Genomic DNA, 18,366 nt, shown 5'->3' with positions numbered 1-18,366 from the left:
TCCAGTATATCAGTGGGTCGTGTCCGTCCTAGGTTTCACATGTCTTGAGAGTTGGGGTTCAACAATGACAATTCTTTGTCCTTGGGAATCAAATGTTTATTTTTAAAATTTAATTAGGAAGATCAAGAATTATAATCAGAGCTCCCAGGAACTAATCCACCAACCAAAGAGTACACATGGAGGAACTCATGGCTCTAGCTGTATATGTAGCAGAGGATGGCCTGGTCGGTCATCAATGGGAGGAGAGGCCCTTGGTCCTGTGAAGGCTCTATGCCCCAGTGTGGGGAATGCCAGGGCCAGGAAGTGAGAGTGGGGGTGGTGAGCAGGGGAAGAGGTAGGCGGTAAGGGGAGGGGGTTTCTCAGAGGGGGAACCAGGAACGGGGATAACATTTGAAATGTAAAGAAAGAAAATATCTAATAAAAAAGAAAGGAAAAGAAAAAGAATTAAAAAACCATCTGTGTACTAACAGCTCTTATAACATACGCATACATGAAGCATGGAAAACTTACCTCCGGAGAGGGGCATTCTCTTCAATATCTTCCAGGGTCTCCAAAGATGATCTCTGGGAGATGAGGCGACGTCTAGAGACCAAAAACCGGAGGTTAATAGTGTACAATAAAACTGATCAAACGACTGTGTAAATCTGTGACTATCACGAGAAGAAACCAGTATAGTCCCTAACTACACTCTAAACATCTGTCCTTAGCCCTACAGGGAAGTGTGGTTCTCACGCCTCTCCAAAGAAACTTCTCTCTGCCTCAGACAGAGGTCACCACAGCAAGTCACAACCAATCAAATGCTCAACTGTGGAGCCCAGTTCCAATGGATACAAAAAACACCCCACACACTAAAGCTCAGGGAAAATTGTGGGAGAGGGGACAGAAAGATTGTGAGAGCCAGACCATCAGGGAGTCTGCTGTGAGACTGTCTCCTAGAAACTTCAGAAGCTCCACCCACGGTCTCACCACCATGACGGTCTCACCACCATGACTGCCATAACATAACCCCAATAAATATGTGTGTGTGTGTATGTGGGGGAAGGTCTCAACTCTACCTACACAAAGAACTATAGGGAACTAAAGAATGCAGGAAGGTGGGAGAAATGTCTTCCCCAGAGAGGAGAACACGGACTGGTATCCAATACCAAGTAGCCAGACCTGAAGACATATGTATACATTGCACTTTATAGACCAAGCAGACTCCACTTATGTATTTAGGAATATATATGTATATGCATACACTTATATACATGAAGCAACGTGAAAAGGAAGAAAGGGGAGGGGGTGAGATGGCTTGGTGGGCTCAAGGTCGTCCGCCCCTGATGGGAGAATGGGCTCCACAGATTTGTACTCTAACAGCCACATGTCCTTGGTGGCACTTATGCCCCTGCCCTACCTGCTCATAATAATAATAATACATAAAATTAAAATGAAACACAAATTTAGACCACAGCTCTCTTCAGTGACGCCAGGCTCATCTTGCTTGCCTGCATCTTGACCACACCCCTCCGGGACAGGGACTCTGTAGTGATTGCACAAGCGGATGACCTGTTTCAAGCCTCAGTTGCCTCCACATGACAAGAAATTACAAGATGCTGCTTACAGCACACAGGGTCACTGGGGTACAGAGAGATGCTGCTTATAGCACACAGGGTCACTGGGGTACAGAGAGATGCTGCTTATAGCACACAGGGTCACTGGGGTACTGAGAGATGCTGCTTATAGCACACAGGGTCACTGGGGTACTGAGAGATGCTGCTTATAGCACACAGGGTCACTGGGGTACAGAGAGATGCTGCTTATAGCACACAGGGTCACTGGGGTACTGAGAGATGCTGCTTGTAGAACACAGGGTCACTGGGGTACTGAGAGATGCTGCTTATAGCACACAGGGTCACTGGGGTACTGAGAGATGCTGCTTATAGCACACAGGGTCACTGGGGTACTGAGAGATGCTGCTTATAGCACACAGGGTCACTGGGGTACTGAGAGATGCTGCTTGTAGCACACAGGGTCACTGGGGTACTGAGAGATGCTGCTTGTAGCACACAGGGTCACTGGGGTACTGAGAGATGCTGCTTGTAGCACACAGGGTCACTGTGGTACTGAGAGATCTCCTGAGCATTAGTTAAGCTGTTAAGCTCCTGAGCACTGTTAAGAATTGAAATATTCATCATATGACCCTAGGAACTGATGAATATTCAGTTTTGAAAGCATATTTTATCACTTGGGTACCTGTGTCTGTCCTTGGGTGTACATGGGTGCATATGTGGAGGTTGAAGGTCAGCCTTGGATGCTGTTGCTCAGGAGAACTGTACACTGTCTTGTTTTGTTTTCTTTTCAGGCAGAGGTGTCTTATTAGAGGGAGGCTCATGGATCCAGCTATGCTAGCGGGCCCTAGGGATCTTCCTGTCTCCACGTCATGAATACCTGGCTCACAGGTCCATGAGCCTGCCCAGCTTTTGACATAGATTTTGGGTCTGGAACCCAGGTCCTCTTGCTTGCATGGCAAGTGCTTCACCACCCGAGCTCTCTCCTCCTGCCCTCAAACGTTATCATTAAAAACCCCAAGATCACTCGAATACTATTAACAAAGTTAGCCCTGGAAGCCCATGATACTTCTAGAGAACTGGAAACAAACGATTCTCTGAGGGGAATCCTCAGAGGCCAGAGACAATGAATATTCAATGTGGTCATGCAGAACAATAACTTTTCTGGGTTGTTGAAGAGCTGCATACCGCCTGCCCAAAACCCTCAATGTAGTTTCTTTTGCCAGGCTGAAATAAGAACCAGTCCTAGTTAACTCAAAATATCTGGTAAGATGCAGCTGGGAAGAGTTGGTGGTAACTTTAAATAAATCTATCTAAACGAAGTCCACTTCACTGCCAGTGATTTGAGGGAGGAGGAAGGGAAATTTTGTTAACTTAGAAATGATGGAGCCAGGCGGTGGTGGCGCATGCTTTTAATCTCAGCACTCAGGGGGCAGAGGCAGGCAGACTTCGGAGTTTGAGGCCAGCCTGGTCTACAAAGTGAGTTCCAGGACAGCTAGGGCTATACAGAGAAAACCTGTCTCAAAAAAAATCAAAACCAAAAAAAAAGAAAGAAAGAAATGATGGATATTCAATTTTGTCCTATAGTCCCTTCTTTTCCTGAGTGGGAAGATACTTAATCATTTATGTCCCAAAGTCTGCCCACATATGTATGTGGACGCACATATGTGAAGGGCAGCCTTGGATGCTGCCCCTCAGGAGAACTACACACGGTTTTTCCCCAGGCAAAGGGTCTGACTAGGACAAGGATTCACAGTCGCTGGGCACATGGCCTACCATGCTTGTTAATGGAATATACAAAGACACCTTCCCCCTAATTGTACATCTAATTTTTTACTTTTTCTTTAACTATAAACTGTTTTAGCTTAAGTTGTCTCAGATCTTCATTTGCCAATTGCATTAACTAATTTCCTAAGATGACCCTCACTGTCTTGGTGACATATAGGACCTTCATCGTGTGGTTAGGTTAGCACTGAACTTCTATCCACATAATATGGCCAAGTCATCAACAGCCAGGCACAACTGTCAGAGATGCAGTCATCTTACTTGGGAACCCAAGGTACAGAAATTATTTTAGAAATAGCCAATTCACTGGGGGAACATCCAAACACTGACTCCAGGAACTCAGCTTGCGGAAGCCTCTATGACAGCATCCTGCAGCTCTAAGCATGCGCACCATCCCTTAAGATACGGTGTCAAGATCCCAGTTAGTCTTAATCAGGGCTTCTATTCCTGCACAAACATCATGACAAAGAAGCAAGTTGAGGAGGAAAGGGTTTATTCAGCTTACACTTCCACATTGATGTTGATCACCAAAGGAAGTCAAGCAGCTCAGGAAGCAGGAGTTGATGCAGAGGCCATGGAGGGATGTTACTTACTGGCTTGCTTCCCCTGACTTGCTCAGCTTGCTTTCTTATAGAACCCAAGACTACCATCCCAGGGATGGCACCACCCACAACAGGTCCTCTTACTAATTGAGAAAATGCCTTACGGTTGGATCTCATGGAGGCATTTCCTCACCTGAAGCTCCTTTCTCTGTGATAAGTCCAGCTTGTGTCAAGTTGACACACAGAACCAGCCTGTACAGTTTTAAAAGAAAGGCTGACAAATGAACCTCAACCTGTACGAGTGCTAAGTCTGGCTGGTCCAGAATGCCAGGCTGGGATTATGACAGCACACCCCAGCCCACTGCATCTCATCCACAAGGCTCATAATTATGCAAAGAGGCACACCTAGGCTTTAGAGTCTTAGAAAGCTCCTTAATTCTTGAGCCTCCATTTTTCTTATCCCTAAAATTGGAGGTGTTGGGATGGAAGATGGCTCACCAGCGGGAGTGCAAACTACTCTTGCAGCCCGAATTTGGTTTCTAGCTCTTACATGAGACTAAAGGATATCTGAAGTCTCCAGCCTCTGTAGACACCTCCCCACACATACACACAATTGGAGATAATAAAAAATATTTTAAGATGAAAATAAAGAGGCTGACTATATAAGCTGTGGCTCGTCCTCCAGTCCTCACTAGCTGAGTCACCCCAAAGGGCACTACTGTGCCTTAGCCCATCAAGATATGCGTTCCTTCCACACCAAAGCCCACATTGTATATAACTAAATCCATGCTTGCCTTCAACATGGTTCCCTGAAAAGCAGAGACACTTGCTGATACTCTCGCCACCTATAAAACTAGTGTCCATCCCACCTCCATGCCCTGCCGTGTTGCCATATCTCTTCAGCAAAAGAGTGGTGTATTTCTGGTGCCATTCCAAGCTTTTTTTTTTTTTTTTTTAATTACGTATTTTCCTCAATTACATTTCCAATGCTATCCCAAAAGTCAGTCCCCCATTACCCCCCCCCCCCGCCACTTCCCTACCCACCCATTCCCATCCTTTTGGCCCTGGCATTCCCTGTATTGGGGCATATAAAGTTTGCAAGTCCAATGGGCCTCTCTTTCCAGTGATGGCCGACTAGGCCATCTTTCGATACATATGCAGCTACAGACAAGAACTCCGGGGTACTGGTTAGTTCATCATGTTGTTCCCCCTATAGGGTTGCATATCTCTTTAACTCCTTGGGTACTTTCTCTAGCTCCTCCATTGGGAGCCCTGTGATCCATCCAATAGCTGACAGTGAGCATCCACTTCTGTGTTTGTTTGGCCCCGGCATAGTTTCACAAGAGAGAGCTATATCTGGGTCCTTTCAGCAAAATCTTGCTAGTGTATGCAATGGTGTCAGCGTTTGGAAGCTGATTATGGGATGGATCCCTGGATATGGCAGTCTCTAGATGGTCCATCCTTTCATCACAGCTCCAAACTTTGTCTCTGTAACTCCTTCCATGGGTGTTTTGTTCCCAATTCTAAGAAGGGGCACAGTGTCCACACTTTGGTCTTCATTCTTCTTGAGTTTCATGCGTTTAGCAAATTGTATCTTATATCTTGGGTATCCTAAGTTTTGGGCTAATATCCACTTATCAGTGAATACATATTGTATTCAACTCAAGAAGGTGGACTCCAGAAAATCAAATAACCCCATTAAAAAATGGGGCTCAGAACTGAACAAAGAATTCTCACCTGAGGAATACCGAATGGCAGAGAAGCACCTGAAAAAATGTTCAACATCCTTAATCATCAGGGAAATGCAAATCAAAACAACCCTGAGATTCCACCTCACACCAGTCAGAATGGCTAAGATCAAAAATTCAGGGGACAGCAGATGCTGGCGAGGATGTGGAGAAAGAGGAACACTCCTCCATTGTTGGTGGGATTACAAGCTTGTACAACCACTCTGGAAATCAGTCTGGCAGTTCCTCAGAAAATTGGACATAGTACTACCAGAGGATCCTGCAATACCTCTCCTGGGCATATATCCAGAAGATGTCCCAACCGGTAAGAAGGACACATGCTCCACTATATTCATAGCAGCCTTATTTATAATAGCCAGAAGCTGGAAAGAACCCAGATGCCCCTCAACAGAGGAATGGATATAGAAAATGTGGTACATTTACACAATGGAGTACTACTCAGCTATTAAAAAGAATGAATTTATGAAATTCCTAGCCAATGGATGGACCTGGAGGGTATCATCTTGAGTGAGGTAACAGAATCACAAAGGAACTCATTCCAAGCTTTTAAGCTAGAAATAAAATATGAATAGGGGTGCACACCTAAACAGCCTCTAGATACAACACAGCCTCAAGCAGATGTAAGTCACAGATACCAGAAGTCTCAACCAGTCCTGCTATGCTCTGAGCCCTGCTTTGTAAAACAGCATTTTGGGGTGAACACTGAAGGGTGTTTTGCTGAATATGATGCAACCACTGTGCCCCTTGAGGACTGCCCTCCCTCCTGAAGTCACCCTTAGCAAGTCCCTGCAAGCTCTGTGGCCACTACTCAGGAGCAGACACAACTCAGGCTGCAGCCAGGTTCATTCCCTGAAGATACTGGTATCTGCCCACCAGCTTCCAGCTTAACCAATATGACTGTTGGCCTGGTCTGTGCTTGACTCCTGTTCTTTAGAGGCTTGACCTTCAAACAGGGGTCCACAGAACCACTGGGGAATTCCACTGAAATCCCCCAAGCTCCTTCATCTTTTGAGAACACCTTTCATAGGGGCAGGAGGAAGAGTGGCCAAATGCCACCTGAACTCAGGAGCTTCCCCACTCCTCCAGGCTCTTCCACCACGTTCTAGGTGCTCGCCCTACAAAGCCCAGCTGGTCCACAAAAGTGCAGATCCCAGTGGCACTACACCTGTTGCAAGAACTTCTTGCCCCCTCCCCCCCTTTTTTTAGATCAGCACAGTGGATATTTTCCTTGTGAGCTGAACAAGTGTACAAGTATAGTCACACATGCGTTCTATTGAGGATTAAATATTTTCTGCTTAAATGAAAGTCTAACACTCAATGCAATGGTATTAGGAAGTGTGTCTCTGGGAGGCAACTAGGTCACAAGGGAGGAGCCCTCAGGAATGGGCTGGTGCCTTTATAAAGAGGCCCCAAGAAATCACTCCCATTCCCTTTCTGCCACATGAAGACTCATGGAAAAGCCAGCTGCCTATAACCTGGAACAAGACTCTCACCAATATAAACTCCAAGTTAGCAGAGTGGATTACAGGCTTCCAGCCTTCTGTGTGAGAAAACAAATCTCACTTCTTTATAAGCCATCTAGCTTCTGGTAGTTTGTTATAGTAGTATAACTGAAACAGACAGACAGATAGATACACACACATACAGAGAGACAGACACAGACAGAATCAGAGACAGTTGAGCATGTCAATTCTTTAAAGGGAAAAGAAAAATCTCAAACTTGAACGTTCACCTGTTCCTTTAAATTAGTGGGCATGGTCCCTCGTTTATAAATATTCTTTGAGATAGAGATACACAACCTAGAAACAACCACGACTACCCTTATAAGGAACGGTAACACGGTGCCATGGCAAACCAGCACAAAGTCTTGTGCTTCCTAAGATGAGCTGTTTGCTGTCAGAAGGGTTGCTCCATGAGCTCGGTGCAGTGTTCATCATCACCACGTGGCCCTAGCAGAGCTAGATCCTTCCAAGAAACATAGTAACACCTTTTCTCCACCCTCTCTCCCTAGGAAGCCTCTGGGGATGAGGTAGCCCGGGGCAGCAGCCAACTTAGCCAGCTGCTTTCACCCTGCATTGTCTCCTAGGCTGAGCACATTACTGGACCATCCCTTTATCATAGGCATAGTTGGCCAAGACTTGAAAGAATACTTAGCCTTGGATCAAAATAGCATGCTACTTTATCAACCGCAGATATTCGGTAATGGAGCAGCAAGGTGCAAGCAGAAGCATTATATGCTGAAGTCAGCAAACCAAAATGTTTATGACTAACATACCGAGCATGCACCTACGGGTTCTCTTCTTGTCTAATAATTATAGCAAGGACCTACCATGCCAGCCACATGGACCCCAGTGTGGTTCACACTTAGTGTCCTGAAACCTTACTCACTGCACACTGAATACAGTGACTCTGAGCAGGAAAGGAGCTGTGACCCATGACAGTAGATCTCCACATCTGAACACACAGGAACCAAATTACTCTACTGATGCTTACACACTCACAGCTCATCTACAGGGAAGTCACTGTAGACCCCAAGCACTTAGAGATGGACAGAGTGGCCATGTTCTAATAAATTCATTTGCATACATTGAGGGCTTAAGAGGAAGTAGCTGTGGGTAAGAGAAGATGACTACACAGTAGACAACAAGACCAGGGTGCAGATCTGCAAGAGGAGGACCCAGGGCTGGCATCTCTAAAGCATCTTAAGCACAAGAGAGCCATTGCCCCATTTCCAGGGCAGGAACAGCTGCCATCCATCCAAGTAACTCTCCAGGGGCAAGTGGGTCCATGGCCTGACCATTCTAAAAGGTTTCCTAGTGACCGCTGTCTCCATCCTGGTCAACAGTGTCTTTTGAGAGTGAGGAGGAAGGCAGAAGCCATATGTGGCCAGGGTGGCTCAGAGCCTCTCTTAGAAAGACACATCAAGGTAGTGGGCACTGCTCAAGGAGGGGAAATCCAGGGCCCAAGAGTTAGGACCAGGCTGAGAAGTACTAGAAGTCGACTGCTGGGCCTTGGCCTGTGTCCTTGTGAGAAAGGTACCTTAAGCCAACACACTTGAGCTGATCTACAGGCTGGAATGTCCCTTGAAAAGTCTGCCACTTGGGCCTGCCTCCAAAGAGTCTTGTCTGGGCTTGGCTGAAAGGATTTTTTTTTTAAACCACCAGGGGATTCTAATGAGCAGGACAGTTGATCCCACTAAAGAAGGTCACCTCCAACATCCTGCTCTGGTCAAGGGTGAGTGACACTCCAGTTAATTCCTTTACTCTCCTGTATCAGCACACATGGACTGGAAGTGATTGTAACCAGCCCCTGAGCAGTGGTCTGTCTCATTCATCCTTGCATGGAGACCTTACAAAGGTCAACGGGCAAAGGAAAGCAGGCCATTTAGCCTGGAGAACTGAGGCTAAGGAGAACCCGGTGAGTTTCTAGTACAAGCAGGAATGGGGTATCTAAGTATGTCACACACGTGCACACACAAAGGACAGAAGAACAAGAACCAAGTCTGTTCTCTCTGAAAACAAAACACCAGCTTGGTGGACAGGTCAGGACCTTGGGAAGAAGCTGGGTCGGACACTTTCTGCCTTGAGGTCCTGTCTTCCTGCACGGAACCCACTGACACAACATTCCTGGCTATGAGCTTGCGCTCCTGGAGGGCACAGACATCTCTTCACCAGGTGTGAGAAGTGAGGGCAAAGACCTTAGCTAATTACATAAGTGAGTGACAAGCTGAGGGCATGATGATCACATCTGTTCAGATGGTTATTATAATGAGAAATAAACTAAATGAATTTTAGTGTGTGTTCAAAACTGTCTTAGAGTTTTGTCATATGTCCACTGAGAAATCTCCCCCCCCCCCACGGCCCCACAAGACTAAATAAGACTCGGCAGACATCTTCTGCCTTGGTTAATGGTCCATTACTCTGATAAGACACCACAACCAAGGCAACTTACAGAAGAATCAGTTTATTTGGAGCTTACAGTTTCAGAGGGTGAGTTCAGGACTGTGTGCAGGGACCATGGCAGCAGGAGGCAGGCATGGACCTGAGCAGGAGCTGAGAGGTCATGTATTGGCCCACAAGGATCAGGCAAAGAGCTCCGGTGAATGGCATGGGCTTTTGAGAACACCCAAATTGACCCCCAGTGACACACCTCCTCCCAGAAGGCCACCCCTCTTAATCCTTCCCAGGTGGGAAACCAATTGAGAGCCAAGCATTCAAGCATATGTATCCACGGGAGCTGTTCTCATTCAAACCACCACATCTGGCTAGAGAAGGGCTGTGCCATCCACTCCTGGGTACTCCTGGGAAGGGACCAGACTCAGAAAACAGAAGATACTCAATCAGGCTAGCTAGCTACAGAACTTCATTAGGCAGAGGGGTATCCCCAAACTTCTCCTCTCTCTATAATCCGTGAGCAGTATTGGATGTCTGAGTCTCCATCCTGTTTCACAAGGCCCAGAACCCACTCTTTGAAAGTCTCCTACGGCTCAATGAGGAAAGGTGGGGCTAGATAAAGCAAACCCCTCCCTTTACCTTACAAACTAGGGAAGCCTGCAACTCCAGGCTCCTTAACAGAATCAAAGACTTTAAAAGCTCAATCAAAAAGGCTTGCAAACCTGGAAGCCAGAGCAGGACTTTGGGCAGCTGAGAAGTCCCTTTGTAAGTAAGATGTGGGAAGGTCTCTTATTTCCTGAGAATAAGCCTCAAGGCTGGGCCCATGCACTCTGCATCAGGGACAGTTTTTGCTCTACAAAACAGGTTTGTTTTTTCCCGAAAAAGGGTTTCTCTGTGTATCCCTGGCTGTCCTGGAACTCACTCTGTAGACCAGGCTGGCCTCGAGCTCAGAAATCCACCTGCCTCTGCCTCCTAAGTGCTGGGATTAAAGGTGTGCGCCACCACTGCCTGGCTTTCTTCCCCTTCAAACAGTTGCAATGTTCCTGAAACACGTGCACATGGCTGCCAATTGCCCTTGGTTTACTGTGGAAGCTGCTACAGAAAGGAGCCCGTAAGTACAGAGCTGTACCTGATATCCCCCTTGTCAGGGGGAGCCCATAGTGATTCCCTCTGGGACAAGTGCAAACCTCTCTGGTAAGAGGCTGAGAAACAAGTAGACAAGCCACGGTGTCACTCTGAAAGCCTCTGCCCAGTTTCTCAACTTTGGGGTTTGGGTTGTTGGTATTGTTTGTTTATTTTGCTTTGTTTCGTCAGCCTGCCCCTGCCTCCCCAGGACCAGGATTAAAAGGCCTGTGGCCTAATGCCTGGGATGATGCTTTTGAGTATCAGGAAATCCAGAGGCTGGCCCAGAGTCACTGGCTGTGTTCTACATGGCTTATAGCTGCCACGGAGGGAAGGCTCCTGCCTGCGATTGGAGGACACACACCGGTCAAACGTGCAGAGGAGTCAAACTAGGAAAAGCAAATGTATTGGCTTGAAAAGTCAGCATCCAGACAGGCCTTGTGGAGTCGATGAATAAAGAGCATTCTCTTCCTATGGAACATTCCAGAGTCTCCTTTGGTGGCAGAGGTGACAAGTGGGAGCCATGAGAAGTCAAAGGGTAGGAGGGAAATAGTAGAGAAGGGAGAAGAAGCACTCCGCTCGACTTTAGACTAGAGGCACTGGAATGACAAGGGCCCTGCAGATTGACAGATCAGAGATGTTCTAAGGGGGCTATGATTCCAGGAATCGCATTCTCTGTTCCCTACGCCAGGCAGGAACAGTCTAAGTGTGGAGGAGGCAGGGCAGGGTAGGCTTAAAGGTTAGACAAAATATAGCCAGGAGAGGCCCAGCCTGTGGGCAGGAGGGTCCAGTGAGGAAGGACCTGTGTGAATGTGAGGTGTGGGACGTCCTGGAGCAAAGTCTAGTCCCAAGGAGAGAACAGGAGCCCAGGCAGGGGTGACCAGGGGTGACCAGCGCCAGATTTCCTCAGAAGCCAGTTTCATTCTGTGCCTCTCTTGCCACATACCCAAGCCTGAGAACAGCCTGAGTGCTAAGGAAGCAGCCCACTTTGGTGAGGACAGCAGTGTCGTTAAAGTGCGCACGCATACACATACACACACACACACACACACACACACACACACACACACACACACACACGTCTCTCTTTGTCTCTCTCAGCTCCTGGTATGACCTTTCTCTGTTCCGAAGAGCCTTCAGTAGCAGCAATGGATTATGACATCTCAGAAACAGCAGGCAATTATTTATAGGAAACCTGTAATTGATGGGGCTCTGTAAATCTGTAATTTTCTAGGAGCCGTTCAGATGACGGCAGTGCAGTGAGCAGCAGCTTCCGCTTCTCCCTCACCCCAGATTTCCTATCCAGGGACTTACAGCGTTCAACTCCTTCCTGGAAACCTTTTGTAAAATGAAATGCCTGCTTTTCTTTGGCCTCTTATGTTTATCTCTTTTTGCCAAAAGCTGAACTGGGGTCAGTAAGTGGCTTCAGGGTTAAAAGATGCTCTAGGTGGGCCGGGTAATGGTGGCACACACCTTTAATCCCAGCACTTGGGAGGCAGAGGCAGGCGGGTTTCTGAGTTTGAGGCCAGCCTGGTCTACAGAGTGAGTTCCAGGACAGCCAGGGCCACACAGTAAAACCTGTCTCGAAAAACAAAAAAAAAAAAAAAAAAAAAAAGATGTTCCAGGTGACCTAATCCTAGTTCAAAAGAATTAGTAGCATCCTCTCCTCAGACACAGCACAGCGCCACCTGTTCCAGGAAGCTGTCCCTGGCATTTAGTCCTCAATATCTAGAAATACTAACTCCTATGAACATGTGCACTAGGTGACTCTGATCTTACAGTTATCTCCAACCTGGCTACAGGGACCTGAAAGATGGGTAATTTGGTCTTTCCTTCAGTGACGAGTTCATTGTATGTACAAGCCTCCAATAAATCTCTAAGCACAGCATGAACAACTCTGCAGTCAGAGCTGAAGAAGAGAAGCAGGATGGGGTGGAACAGTACTGGGGAGTCAGAAGATCCCCATCAGGGAGTACTAAGAATGTGGCTCAGCGTTAGGTAAAGAGCTTGGCATACAAGCATGAAGACCAGAGTTCAACTTCCCAGCACCCACATAAGTGTCATGGTGGGTGTGGTGGCCTGCCTGTAAACTCAGCACTGGGGTGGAAGAAACAAGGGGTTCCCCAGAGCAAGCTGGCTCACCGAACTAGCTGGACTGAGCGCAACCATATGTGTGCAAGCAGGCGAGCAAGCAAGTGAGCAAGCAAGCACACAAGAGTGTGTGTGTGTGTGTGTGTGTGTGTGTGTGTGTGTGTGTGTGTGTGTGTGCGTGCACATGCACGTGTGTGCTTGCTTGCTTGCTTGCAGAAAGTCAAGCCATGGTAAAATGTGGCCAAAATCCAAGCTTGAAATTTATGTTAGCTGAGACACTGATGTTCTAACTTCTTTTTAGGAGCTAAATGCTTCCCTACCCTAAGCTAACTTTTACATCAGGTTCCAAACATAAAATAGATTAGATTAAAAACAATTCCAGGCTGGGTGTGGTGACACATGCCTTTCATCTCAGCATTTAGGAAAATCAGATAGATCTCTTAAGTTCTAGGCTAGCCTGGTCTATGTAGTGAGTTCCAGGGTAGCCAGTGCTATGTAGAGAGACCCTGCCTTAAAAAAAACAACAAAGCAACAACAACAATCACCCGCCCCCAAGACCCAAACAAAAGAATTCCAAATTTTATAAACATAATTGCTTCAATATTTACCTAGGGCTCAATCATGGCTATAAAACCTCAAGTTCCTTGATATTTAAATTATTTACTATTTATTTGTATGAATATTTTGTCTGCATGTATGTCTGTGTACCATGTATGTGCCTGGTGCCCTGGGAGGCCAGAGAGGGTATTCTGTGCTATGGAACTGTGGTTACACATGGTTGAGGCATTATGTGGGTTCTAATAATTGAACCCCATTCCTCTAGAAGAGAAGCCAGTGCTCTTCATGACTGAGCCCCCTCTCCAGCCCCCTCTTTTGATCTTTAAGCAAATGTGGAAAAACCTGAAGGCATGGATGACCTTTTGAGTCCAAGGCTAATTTTGGCTTGTCGTTTGTTTCCTTTGGTCCTGCTTGTACACTAAGGGTATGATCCCCCTTGGCAAGCATGAGTAGGCACCAGTGGTAATCATTTTCAAACATCTTAAGACCCAATACACTTTAGTAGACGGAAGAAGTGGGACTTAATTGCATCAATTCTATCTGCTCTTGCAATGTGAGTTCATTAGTGCATAGTTAATTAAGTAACACAGGTGACTACTGTGTCAGGCTTTGGTATGTAAAAGTAGAGTTTATTTAATTTTACTGTAGTTTAAAAACATATATATATATATATATATATATATATATATATATATATATATATATACACACACACACACAACTGTATATTTGTTCTCATCATTTCAGTGGCTGTAACAAATACCATGATATTTCCCTGCCACCCACACCACCCCCAAATGCAACTTAGAAAAGAAGGGATATTTATTTGGCATATAATTCCAAATTATCATCCACCATCTTGGAAGAAGGCAGGAATTCAACCAGTTTGTCACAATCACATTCGTAGTCAACAGCTAAGAGAAATGATTGTACCTATGCTGCCTATTTGTTTAGATATCTTTCTCTACTCCTACAGTTCAGGGTCTAGCCTAGGGAATGGTGCTACCCACAATGGACTGGGTCTTCCTATATCAATGATCAAGAAGATCTCCCACAGATAAGCCCATAGGCCTGCTCTAGGTGATCCCTCGACCAAGATGCCCTTTGCAGGTGATTCAGGTTGTGACAAGTTGACATTTAAAACTAATCTTCAACATATGTGTAGATATACATGTTATATACAGAAGCTCATATAAAAGCATACCCTAACATGTTAAGCAGCTACCTCATGTAATTAACAGTTCCATGGCTGTAGAGAAATACAAACATGTCTACGTAAAAACTCACCACGAATGCCTGGATGTTCACAGCAGCACAATTACACATGTGCCCGAGACCTGGTGGATGTTTAATAAAATGCAATGTTAATCAGCCTTAGAGAGATGTCTTGAGATGTGCTACAAAATGAACCTTGAGGCTATTCTGCTAAGACACAGTATCTAGGAATCCATCTAGATGAGCTGTCCAGGACAGCAAATCTAAGGCAGAAATCAGGTTTAGATTAGAGGGTGTCAGGGAATAGGGGCCAACAGTGACTACAGCGCTTCTTCGGGAGGTGGTGAAAGTTTTCTACAATCTGACTACAGTGATGGCTACATAATTTTGTGAACACACAGTAAGTGTTCATTGGATTTAGTAAGCACATGGCATGTGAAGTTTATTGCAAAAGAACTGCTAAAATATTTATGTAGGATATATGAAATCTATGTATATACAAAAACACATTGAAAATGAATCAGCCATTTATGGAACTCCAACGCCTTTGCTGAGATCCTCAGAATGCTACGTTGATAATATGGGTGGGGCTCAATTTCCTCTGACTGGAGCTATGGAGACTGGGAGGTTGAACGGCTTGCTCAGGTTACAGGTGAGGGCATAAGGATCAGGAACGACTATAACATTAATGGTTCCGCTGAGCCCTGTGTGGTGGGTTGAGGGTGCCTAAGCCAGGGAGTGGCACTATTTGGAAGTGTGGCCTTGTTGGAATAGGTGTGCCACTGTGGGCATAGGCTTTAAAACTCTCATCCTGGCTGGCTGGAAGCCAGTCTTTTCCTAGCAGCCTTCAGATGAAGATGTAGAACTCATCTTTCTGTACCATGCCTGCCTGGACACTGCCATGATCCTGACTTGATGATAATGGACTGAACCTCTGAACCTGTATGCCAACCCCTTAAATGTTGTCCTTATAAGAGTTGTCTTGGTGATGGTGTCTGTTCACAGCAGTGAGAACCCGACTAAGACACTCTGTTTCCAGCCCACTACAGCAGGCACCAGGTTAGAGCTGAAAGCTGCAGATATACAGATGTCAGAGGCCCACTCACAACTTACACAAACTCTACAGCATCTCCCATGGGTAGCTTGGTGAGCCTTCTGCCTCCAGAACCTCTATCTGCCGTTACTCTGTTGCACCCTGACAGAGCAAGCAGAAAGGCTCCTGCCACTTCTGTCTCTCTTCTTCCTCTCCTCATTCCTGACCCCCGAGAGGAGACACCTCTGTGCATTACTGCCCTTCTTTCAGGCTTACTCTGGTCTTCAGAACAAGAACCACGAATATCTCCAATCATCTAGGAAAGAAGACAACACAGCATTCCTGATGGCTGCTCCATCAGTGTCCGTAGAGCAATCTAATTTCTGAGCAGCTCACTCAAAGTCTTTTGAAATGTATTAGTGCAACTGCCTCACTATATACATAATTAGCAGCTGCAGTCCTAATTACTAGGCTGTTGAGGGAAAGTTTCTAAAGTCACCCTGCAGCAAGAGATCTGTGCCTGATGCCACGTGAAGTCAGTCAGATGCAATGCACATTCCACTTCCTGGATTCAACTGCTGTGGAAAAGAACACACACATACATGTACATATGCATATATGTATATACATGTATATGCGTATGTATATGTGTTCTGTGTCTGTGTGTGTGTGTGTGTGTGAGAGAGAGAGAGAGAGAGAATATATATGTGCTCCTGAGTGCCCATACAACCGGAAGAGGGTGTGGAATCCCTGTACTTGGAGGTAGAGGCAGTCATGAGACACTCGATGTGAATGGGGGAAACTGAACTATGCTTTTACAAGAGCAGTGAGCATTCTCAAACACTGAGCCATCTCTCCAGCCCCAAGAATATATTATTAATGACCAAGAGGGTTTAGGGCACACTCTTTTCAATTTATATCCTCAGAAAGCAATAAGCTAAAATAAAAATTATCATGTGCCATTGGTTTTCCTAAGGGTGTTTGATAATGTCATTTTTTTAAGGTGAGATTCTTTAACCAAGGTCTTTGGACCTTCCCAGCGAGTCTATGGACTTCTAAGGTCAGATGCAGAGTGTATGTGTACCCACTACTCTCTCTTCTAACAAACCAAGTGATCCCAGAAAAGATGAGCACCCATTGCTGTAATGCTCACAGATGAGCTCCTATTGCTGTAATGCTCACGGGGTACACACTCGGGTAGCAACAGGGTTCAGAAGGGCAGGGCTCTAGAATGAACTAGCTCTATTGTGTGACCAAGTGTGGTGGTTTGAATATGCTTGGCCCAGGGAGTCACACTATTTGGAGTTGTGGCTTTGTTGGAGGAAGTGTGTCATTGTGAGCGTGGGCTTTAAGATCCTTGTCCTAGCTGCCTGGGAGCCAGTCTTCTCCTATGTACCTCTAGAACAAGATACAGAAATCTTAGCTCCTCCAAGCCCATGTCTGCCTGGGTGCTGCCATACTCCCACCTTGATAATAATGGCCTGAACCTGTAAGCCAGCCCCAATTAAGTGTTGTCCTTATAAGAGTTGTCTTGGTCATGGTGTCTGTTCACAGCAGAAAAACACTAAGACAGAAGTTCATACCAGGTAGTAGGGTATTGCTGTGATAACCCTAACCATGCTTTTGTTTGGAAGAATGTGGAATTTGTTTGGGACTTTGAATTTGGAAAGCAGTGGAATGCTTTAAGTGGGGCTTAATGGGCCATCCTAGTAGGGATATGGAAGACTTTGTTGGTGAGGGTGATTTGAACTGTGGAAGCCTGGCTCTGAAGGTTTCAGAGGAGAAGAATTTCAATATGTGGCCGAGAGACTGTTTTTGCGGTATTTTCCTAAAGAATGTGGCTGCTTTGTCCCCTTGTTTTGAGATTTAGCCTGAGGCTAAGTCTAAGTTGAGGAGAATCAGATTAATTGCTTTGACAAAGGATGTCTAAAAACAACCCAGTTGAGACTCTGTGATGTCGTTTAATCTCATGGAGAGTATTTTGATGAAACATAGCAAGGTTAAAAAGAAAAAAAAAATACTAAGCATATGTATGGTTCAAGTATTAAAGGGGCACCAGGAAGTAGAATGGAGCTGACTCCTGTGTTCAAGGAGATAAACAGATTAAGGGACTGATGAAGCAAGTTCAGCATAGTAGCTCACACCTTTAATCCTAGGAGACAGGGCCAAGCAGATCTCTGAGTTCAAGGTCAATCTACAGAGCAAGTTCCAGGACAGCCAAGCCTAAGCAATGAAGGCACTGGAAAAGAGGAAGCTGGTGATAATGTAATAGAACAAGGGGGTGCGTTCCTGCTCCTGCAAGCAGCAGACCTCAGCAGCTTTGGCCAAGCTTCTCTGGCTCTATAGTCAAGAGAAGAAGATGACTACTGGGACAATTGGCGCTGGTTAGCTGGAGCTAAGAAATTAGCAGTGATTAAGAAGAGACCAGTATCATTGAGGTGAAATCTTCTGGGAAGTGTTTTCTGGGAGCACAAAGAGGCTGTGTTGCAGAGATAGCCAAGGTTGTACCTCGTGCTGCAGCGGGACTTGGTAATGTAGAAGAGTCACCCAGGTGGTACTGGTTTTGAAGGCATGAAGGGATCATGGAGAGCAGCTGAGGCTTGGTACTGAGAGAGGCCATGGAAGGCCATTGGTGAAGGGGCAGCATCAGTTGCAGTTGACAGCCCAGGACTGAAGGGGCCATGCAAAGGGGGCTTGGTACCATGCAAAGAGCCTATGAAGGGCAATTGGTGAAGCCTAGTGCTCTGACATCAGAGAGGAGATGTAGAGTTTGGAATTTGCCCAGCTGGTTTCCTGCCTTGTCTTGGAGATTACAGTTAGCGATTGGAT

At 46.0% G+C, this 18,366-nt stretch overlaps 1 protein-coding gene across 2 annotated transcripts in view; it reads right to left on the bottom strand.

Moving 5' to 3' along the window:
• Positions 1 to 18,366, bottom strand: part of Cables1 (Cdk5 and Abl enzyme substrate 1) — a 110,511-nt gene that overhangs the window by 62,108 nt on the left and 30,037 nt on the right. For both annotated transcript variants that reach the window (XM_021150771.3, XM_021150772.3), the window contains exon 2: positions 511 to 582. In XM_021150771.3, coding sequence (XP_021006430.1) covers positions 511 to 582 — 72 coding nt within the window. The remainder of the gene's footprint in view (positions 1 to 510; positions 583 to 18,366) is intronic.

Source organism: Mus caroli, unplaced genomic scaffold (assembly GCF_978045245.1).
Source record: "Mus caroli unplaced genomic scaffold, Mus_caroli_1 scaffold_19, whole genome shotgun sequence".
Taxonomy (NCBI): domain Eukaryota; kingdom Metazoa; phylum Chordata; class Mammalia; order Rodentia; family Muridae; genus Mus; species Mus caroli.
Note: the sequence above shows the minus strand (reverse complement) of the source record. Positions and strands in the feature narration are given on the sequence as shown.